Source organism: Cherax quadricarinatus, chromosome 3 (genome assembly GCF_038502225.1).
Source record: "Cherax quadricarinatus isolate ZL_2023a chromosome 3, ASM3850222v1, whole genome shotgun sequence".
NCBI classification, from domain to species: Eukaryota; Metazoa; Arthropoda; class Malacostraca; order Decapoda; family Parastacidae; genus Cherax; species Cherax quadricarinatus.
Window position 1 is genome coordinate 12,764,008 of NC_091294.1, and position 9,234 is coordinate 12,773,241.

The 9,234-nt window shown below is 42.6% G+C and overlaps 1 protein-coding gene across 3 annotated transcripts in view; it reads right to left on the reverse strand.

Moving 5' to 3' along the window:
* LOC128706600 (monocyte to macrophage differentiation factor 2) overlaps nucleotides 1-3,933 on the reverse strand; it is a 249,726-nt gene extending 245,793 nt beyond the window's left edge. For 2 of the 3 annotated variants that reach the window (XM_053801550.2, XM_053801551.2), the window contains exon 1: nucleotides 3,615-3,933. In XM_053801550.2, coding sequence (XP_053657525.1) covers nucleotides 3,615-3,785 — 171 coding nt within the window. In that variant the 5' untranslated portion in view covers nucleotides 3,786-3,933. The remainder of the gene's footprint in view (nucleotides 1-3,614) is intronic. The other variant, XM_053801552.2, reaches the window with a different exon arrangement.
* Nucleotides 3,934-9,234: the final 5,301 nt, after the last annotated feature.

The window sequence follows — 9,234 nt, forward strand, 5'->3', positions numbered from 1 at the left end:
CCTTCAGCTACATCAAGGAACCATCACTGAGGTAAGTCCTTCACGTACATCAAGGAACCATAACTGAAGTAAGAGTCCTTCACATACATCAAGGAATCATCACTGAGGTAAGTCCTTCACCAACATCAAGGAACCATCACTGAGGTAAGTCCTTGACCTATATCAAGGAACCATCACTGAGGTAAGAGTCCTTCACTTACATCAAGGAAACATCATTGAGGTAAGAGTCCTTCACCTACATCAAGGAACCATCACTGAGGTAAGTCCTTCACCAACATCAAGGAACCATCACTGAGGTAAGCCCTTCACCCACATCAAGGAACCATCACTGAGGTAAGAGTCCTTCACCTACATCAAGGAACCATCACTGAGGTAAGAGTCCTTCACCTACATGAAGGAACCATCACTGAGGTAAGAGTCCTTCACCTACATGAAGGAACCATCACTGAGGTAAGAGTCCTTCACCTACATGAAGGAACCATCACTGAGGTAAGAGTCCTTCACCTACATCAAGGAACCATCACTGAGGTAAGTCCTTCACCAACATCAAGGAACCATCACTGAGGTAAGTCCTTCACCTACATGAAGGTACCATCACTGAGGTAAGAGTCCTTCACCTACATCAAGGAACCATCACTGAGGTGAGTCCTTCACCAACATCAAGGAACCATCACTGAGGTAAGTCCTTCAGCTACATCAAGGAACCATCACTGAGGTGAGTCCTTCACCAATATCAAGGAAACATCACTGAGGTAAGTCCTTCACCTACATCAAGGAACCATCACTGTGGTAAGAGTCCTTCACCTACATCAAGGAACGATCACTGAGGTAAGTTCTTCACCTACATCAAGGAATCATTGAGGTAAGAGTCCTTCACCTACATCAAGGAACCATCACTGAGGTTAGAGTCTTTCACCTACATCAAGGAACCATCACTGAGGTAAGAGTCCTTCACCTACATCAAGGAACCATCACTGAGGTAAGAGTCCTTCACCTACATCAAGGAACCATCACTGAGGTAAGTCCTTCACCTACATCAAGGAACCATCACTGAGGTAAGAGTCCTTCACCTACATCAAGGAACCATCACTGTGGTAAGTCCTTCACCTACATCAAGGAACCATCACTGAGGTAAGAGTCCTTCATCTACATCAAGGAACCATCAATGAGGTAAGAGTCCTTCACCTACATCAAGGAACCATCACTGAGGTAAGTCCTTCATCTACATCAAGGAACCATCACTGAGGTGAGTCCTTCACCAATATCAAGGAAACATCACTGAGGTGAGTCCTTCACCTACATCAAGGAACCATCACTGTGGTAAGAGTCCTTCACCTACATCAAGGAACGATCACTGAGGTAAGTTCTTCACCTACATCAAGGAATCATCATTGAGGTAAGAGTCCTTCACCTACATCAAGGAACCATCACTGAGGTTAGAGTCCTTCACCTACATCAAGGAACCATCACTGAGGTAAGAGTCCTTCACCTACATCAAGGAACCATCACTGAGGTAAGAGTCCTTCACCTACATCAAGGAACCATCACTGAGGTAAGTCCTTCACCTACATCAAGGAACCATCACTGAGGGAAGAGTCCTTCACCTACATCAAGGAACCATCACTGAGGTAAGTCCTTCACCTACATCAAGGAACCATCACTGAGGTAAGAGTCCTTCATCTACATCAAGGAACCATCAATGAGGTAAGAGTCCTTCACCTACATCAAGGAACCATCACTGAGGTAAGTCCTTCATCTACATCAAGGAACCATCACTGAGGTAAGTCCTTCATCTACATCAAGGAATCATCACTGAGGTAAGTCCTTCACCTACATCAAGAAACCATTACTGAGGTAAGAGTCCTTCACCTACATCAAGGAACCATCACTGAGGTAAGTCCTTCACCTACATCAAGGAACCATCACTGAGGTAAGAGTCCTTCATCTACATCAAGGAACCATCAATGAGGTAAGAGTCTTTCACCTACATCTAGGAACCATCACTGAGGTAAGAGTCCTTCATCTACATCAAGGAACCATCACTGAGGTAAGAGTCCTTCACCTACATCAAGGAACCATCAATGAGGTAAGAGTCCTTCACCTACATCAAGGAACCATCACTGAGGTAAGTTCTTCACCTACATCAAGGAACCATCACTGAGGTAAGAGTCCTTCACCTACATCAAGGAACCATCACTGAGGTGAGAGTCATTCACCTACATCAAGGAATCATCACTGAGGTAAGTCCTTCACCAACATCAAGGAACCATCACTGAGGTAAGTCCTTCACTTACATCAAGGAAACATCATTGAGGTAAGAGTCCTTGACCTACATCAAGGAACCATCACTGAGGTAAGTCCTTCACTTACATCAAGGAAACATCATTGAGGTAAGAGTCCTTCACCTACATCAAGGAACCATCACTGAGGTAAGAGTCCTTCACCTACATCAAGGAACCATCACTGAGGTAAGAGTCCTTCACCTACATCAAGGAACCATCATTGAGGTAAGTCCTTCAACTACATGAAGGTACCATCACTGAGGTAAGAGTCCTTCACCTACATCAAGGAGCCATCACTGAGTTAAGACTTTCACCAACATCAAGGAACCATCAGAGGTAAGTCCTTCAGCTACATCAAGGAACCATCACTGAGGTAAGTTCTTGACTTACATCAAGGAACCATCACTGAGGTAAGAGTCCTTCACCAATATCAAGGAAACATCACTGAGGTAAGTCCTTCACCTACGTCAAGGAACCATCACTGAGGTAAGAGTCCTTCACCTACATCAAGGAACCATCACTGAGGTAAGAGTCCTTCACCTACATCAAGGAACCATCACTGAGGTAAGTCCTTCACCTACATCAAGGAACCATCACTGAGGTAAGAGTCCTTCACCTACATCAAGGAACCATCACTGAGGTAAGTCCTTCACCTACATCAAGGAACCATCACTGAGGTAAGTAATTCACCTACATCAAGGAACCATCACTGAGGTAAGAGTCCTTCATTTACATCAAGGAACCATCACTGAGGTAAGTCCTTCACCTACATCAAGGAACCATCACTGAGGTAAGAGTCCTTCACTTACATCAAGGAACCATCACTGAGGTAAGTCCTTCATCTCCATCAAGGAACCATCACTGAGGTAAGAGTCCTTAACCTACATCAAGGAACCATCAGAGGTAAGAGTCCTTCACCTACATCAAGGAACCATCACTGAGGTAAGAGTCCTTCACCTACATCAAGGAACCATCACTGAGGTAAGAGTCCTTCACCTACATCAAGGAACCATCACTGAGGTAAGTTCTTCACCTACATCATGGAACCATCACTGAGGTAAGTTCTTCACCTACATCAAGGAACCATCACTGAGGTAAGTCCTTCACTAACATCAAGGAACCATCACTGAGGTAAGTCCTTCACTAACATCAAGGCACTCCCACTTGTACTACAAGGTGTAGAAACACGTTATTGCTACCTGTATGGGTGACGGAGATCAACTTTTCTTGACTTGCGGAACAAGAGGAATAAGATAAAGAATAAGATAATCAAAATGATAAGATAAAGATGCTAAGATAGTCTGATGCTGGAGGCAGAGCTCAATGACATACTTTTTTTGTGGCGGCTGGATGGACACCCTGCTGGCCATGATGTTGGCCACTCAGTGGGCCATGATGCAGGTGGTGGTCACTCAGTGGGTGGTGCTGCAGGTGGTGTTGACTGAGTGGGTAACATAGTGGAGGGTGTAACACTGTAGACGCCACCACTGCTACACTCACCATCAACCTCCACCACCTCCTCCTACAGCCATAAATCAAATATTGATTTTAAACATTTTGCCATCAGTGGGATTAAGAATACTGTTTCGATATCAGTGAAGAAGCGATATATTTTTTAAAGTCCATATTAAGCGGAGCGTATTTGTCAAGCATTATAGTAAGATTTTAGGTGTTATTTATTTTACCCCACAGTGAGATTTTTATTGGTTTTGGTAAAAAGAATCATTCATGTGAAAAGTAGGTCTGGTGTAGCTAATTTTTTTATTGTTATTGTGGAAGTAAGAGTAATTATTTTTATTTTTCTAAAAGATAATTTTTTTTTAAATGACGATACGTAATGGATTTATGTAGAAAAAAATGTAAATAATAATTAGTAATCTAATGAACTATTACGTAGATATTATAATTGTCATATTTGAAGAAGAATAATACACTGCCTTGAGAGATACAAGTGTATGGCTTATATATTATATATAATTTCATTATTTTATATGATTATGAAAATATATTACGTCAATTCATAAAACCTACAGAAAACAATATTTTTTTTCATGAAGCAAAAATGAGCTGTAATATAAGTGGGGTTAGCAATTTATCCTGAATATTATCGGGGACAACGAAAAATTACGCCATCTTCACTTCAGAGACTCGGCATAAAACATTTTTTACCTATCCTTTATACACATAAGAGAGTAGGAATCTCCCTGCATTTAATATATTATTTAAAATTTGACAATTTTTAATATTTTTTGTAATGTTATAAATACGGTATTGCATTCAACAGGTTTATATAAAAAAGATAGTTTGAGCCAGCGGGAGTGTACAAGGCGGAGCCTAACAAGCTTGTTGGTTTCTGTGTTTTGAGGTGTAGCGGTAATATATTACTCGTTAATTATCTTCAGGAGAGAGACATCAGTGAGAAGAAGGTAAGAGGCACATGACTGGGAGTAATCAGTTGACATTAATAGTGAAGGAGGCGCCATAAAGCACTGGAGACGTGGACAATGGCTGCAATGTTTTTGTCTGGATGTTACCTGTCATCTTGACTAACAAACTCACTTCAGCACTGTAAAGTTCATGTCACTGGTAATGGTCAATTTAAATAGCATGTTCCCAAGATTTACGTTATTCGTGTAAGCCAAGATGAATTGCAACATCTGCATATGCTAAATGTTGAAGACAGATTAACGTTAAATCACGTTTATAAAGTTTGCTGACCACCAGTGATCACAATATCTGCCAACATTATCAAGGCTGCAACTGTTATATCGCTGTATAGCCCTTGTGGCTTAGCGCTTCTTTTTGATTATAATAATAATAATGCAACTGTTATAATATGCGATATCCATACTGTATAGACTTCTTCACAGAATACTAGTTCAACTTACTGATCCCCCTCTAGTATCTAGCCTGTTTCTAGTTTTGTAACAGTTTGTCAAAAATAAAATCAAGTCCAGTTATCCCTTAAATTGAGTGAAAGGTTAATTGTGCTTTGAAATTCCAACAGGATGATATTAAACCAATGAAATAAAATTTAAGATCTGTAATATGAAAAGTTGTCTAGGTGGATATTATTAACCCATTACCTGTCCAACCGTAGATATACGTTCGCTCGCTCAGCACTGAATATTTTGAAAAAAAAAAAATTAAATTAAAGAGGGCAAAAAAAAGAGCAAAAAAAAAAAAAAAAAAAAAAAAAAAATAAAAAAAAAAAAAAAAAAAATTTAGGACCATTACTTACGAAGATATAAGACAGCAAAATTGGCTCTGCTTGCTCATGTGATGGCAACATGGAGTCCTGCCACTTGCAAAAGTGTTGCCAATATACCTTTTTCTCATTTTTATGGAGTATAACTTTTATGCTCTGATAATTATAATTTAGAGTAGTTCTTGTGATTTCATAGCCAATCTTTGTTCTGACACTAATATTAGATACTGAAATTGTACTCAAATTGTCACAAAAACACTGACACATCTACATAGGTCATTTTCTGTTGTGTAGGAATATATACAAAGTATTTATAAGTCCCAGCACTGTTTTAGACATGCTGGAGTATATATGAAACTCCTTGAAGCATGGTGCTAAGACGAGTGTTACTAAACTGCAGACAGGGTAAGCAGTGGAGTGACATGAAGATCATGCACTGCTGCATAGAGCCTTGGCTTTATTTGTTTTCACTGTTACACATAAACGTGTCTGTCTAGCTATGTCTATTTATCTGTCTTGCTGTCTGCACATAAACGTGTCTGTCTAGCTATGTCTATTTATGTCTTGCTGTCTGCCTGTGTGTGTGTATGTCTTTCTGTCTGCCTTTGTGTGTCTTGTCTTTCTGTCTGCCCGTGTGTTTCTGTCTTCCTGTGTGTGTGTCTGTCTTTGTCTGCCTGTGTGTGTGTGTGTGTGTGTGTGTGTGTACTCACCTATTTGTACTCACCTATTTGTGGTTGCAGGGGTCGAGTCCTAGCTCCTGGCCCCGCCTCTTCACCGGTTGCTACTAGACCCTCTCTCTCCCCGCTCCATGAGCTTTATCAAACCTCGTCTTAAAACTGTGTATGGTTCCTGCCTCCACTACGTCATTTTCTAGGCTATTCCACTGCCTTACAACTCTATGACTGAAGAAATACTTCCTACTATCTCTCTGACTCATTTGTGTCTTCAACTTCCAATTGTGGCCTCTTGTTTCTGTGTCCCCTCCCTGGAACATCCTGTCCTTGTCCACCTTGTCTATTCCACGCAGTATTTTATATGTCGTTATCATGTCTCCCCTGACCCTCCTGTCCTCCAGTGTCGTCAGGCCGATTTCCCTTAATCTTTCTTCATAGGACATTCCCCTTAGCTCTGGAACTAACCTTGTTGCAAACCTTTGTACTTTCTCTAGTTTCTTGACGTGCTTTATCAAGTGCGGGTTCCAAACAGGTGCTGCATACTCCAGTATGGGCCTGACATACACGGTGTACAGTGTCTTGAATGATTTCTTACTAAGGTGTCGGAATGCTGTTCTCAGGTTTGCCAGGCGCCCATATGCTGCAGCAGTTATCTGATTGATGTGTGCTTCCGGAGACATGCTCGGTGTTATACTCACCCCAAGATCTTTCTCCTTGAGTGAGGTTTGCAGTCTTTGGCCACCTAGCCTATACTCTGTCTGTGGTCTTCTGTGCCCTTCCCCTATCTTCATGACTTTGCATTTGGCAGGATTAAATTCGAGAAGCCATTTGCTGGACCAGGTGTCCAGTCTGTCCAGGTCTCTTTGAAGTCCTGCCTGGTCCTCATCAGATTTAATTCTCCTCATTAACTTCACATCATCTGCAAACAGGGACACTTCTGAGTCTAACCCTTCCGTCATGTCGTTCACATATACCAAAAATAGCACTGGTCCTAGGACCGACCCCTGTGGGAGGGACCCCGCTCGTCACAGGTGCCCACTGTGATACATCATTACGTACCATGACTCGTTGTTGCCTCCCTGTCAGGTATTCTCTGATCCATTGCAGTGCTCTTCCTGTTATATGCGCCTGATGCTCTAGCTTCTGCACTAATCTCTTGTGAGGAACTGTGTCAAAGGCCTTCTTGCAGTCCAAGAAGATGCAATCAACCCACCCCTCTCTCTCTTGTCTTACTTCTGTTATTTTATCGTAAAACTCCAGAAGGTTTGTGACACAGGATTTGCCTTCCGTGAATCCGTGCTGGTTGGCATTTATACTCCTGTTCCGTTCCAGGTGCTCCACCACTCTCCTCCTGATAATCTTCTCCATAATTTTGCATACTATACACGTCAATGACACAGGTCTATAGTTTAGTGCCTCTTTTCTGTCTCCTTTTTTGAAAATGGGAACTACATTTGCCGTCTTCCATACCTCAGGTAGTTGCCCAGTTTCCAGGGATGTGTTGAAGATTGTGGTAAGTGGTACGCACAACATATCTGCTCCCTCTCTAAGGACCCATGGAGAGATGTTGTCCGGTCCCATTGCCTTTGAGGTATCGATGTCCCTTAGCAGTTTCTTCACCTCCTCCTCATCTGTATGTATGTCGTCCAACACTTGTTGGTGTATTCCTTGTTGGTGTCCCCATCTGGTCTGTCCCCCCAGAGTCCTTCCTGTCTCTACTGTAAATACTTCCTTAAATCTCGTGTTGAGCTCCTCACATACCTCTTGATCGTTTCTTGTGAGTTCTCCACCTTCTTTCCTCAGCCTTATCACCTGGTCCTTGACTGTTGTCTTCCTCCTAATGTGGCTATACAGCAGTTTCGGGTCAGATTTGACTTTCGATGCTATGTCGTTTTCATACTGTCGCTGGGCCTCCCTCCTTATCTGCGCATACTCGTTTCTGGCTCTTCTACTAATCTCCTTGTTTTCCTGGGTCCTATGCCTCCTGTACCTTTTCCATTCTCTGTTGCACTTAGTTTTTGCCTCCCTACACCTTCGGGTAAACCAAGGACTCGTTTTGGTCTTCCTATTATTTCTGTTTCCCTTGGGAACAAAACTTTCCTCTGCCTCCTTGCACTTTGTTGCCACATATTCCATCATCTCGTTTACTGATTTTCCTACCATTTCTCTGTCCCACTGAACCTCCTGCAGGAAGTTTCTCATACCTGTGTAGTCCCCCCTTTTATAGTTTGGCCTGTCCCCTTCAGTTCCTGTTACCTTCTCCACTTGTAACTCTACTATATAGTCAAAACTCAGAACCACATGATCGCTAGCTCCAAGGGGCCTCTCGTAAGTGATGTCCTCGATGTCTGAACTGCTCAGGGTGAACACAAGATCCAGTCTTGCTGGCTCATCCTCCCCTCTCTCTCTGGTTGTGTCCCTGACATGTTGATGCATGAGGTTTTCAAGTACCACATCCATCATCTTGGCTCTCCATGTTTCGGGACCCCCATGTGGCTCCAAGTTTTCCCAGTCGATCTCCCTGTGGTTGAAATCGCCCATTACCAGTAACTTTGCTCTGCTCGAGTGAGCTCTTCTTGCCACCTCAGCCAGTGTGTCCACCATCACCCTGTTGTTTTCTTCGTACTCCTCTCTTGGCCTCCTGCAGTTCTGTGGTGGGTTATACATCACTCCAATGACTACTTTATGTTCTCCGGACTGAATTGTACCTACAATGTAGTCTCTTTCTCCAATCATGTCCATGCCTTCCATTTCCTCAAATCCCCATTGGTGTTTTATGAGCAGTGCAACCCCTCCTCCCCCTCTACTCCTTCTATCTTTCCTCAGGATCTGATATCCTGTTGGGAAGATTGTGTCTGTTATTGTCTCAGCGAGTTTTGTTTCTGTGACTGCTATGATGTCTGGGGATTTTTCACTGATTCTTTCATTCCACTCCTCATGTTTATTCGTTATTCCATCCGCGTTTGTGTACCAAACCTTTAGTTTCTTTTCTATCATTGTGGTCATGCAAGTATATTGGGGTTGGGGGAGCGAGAGCCTTGGTGGGGGCCTATATGGGGCTGTGGTGTAG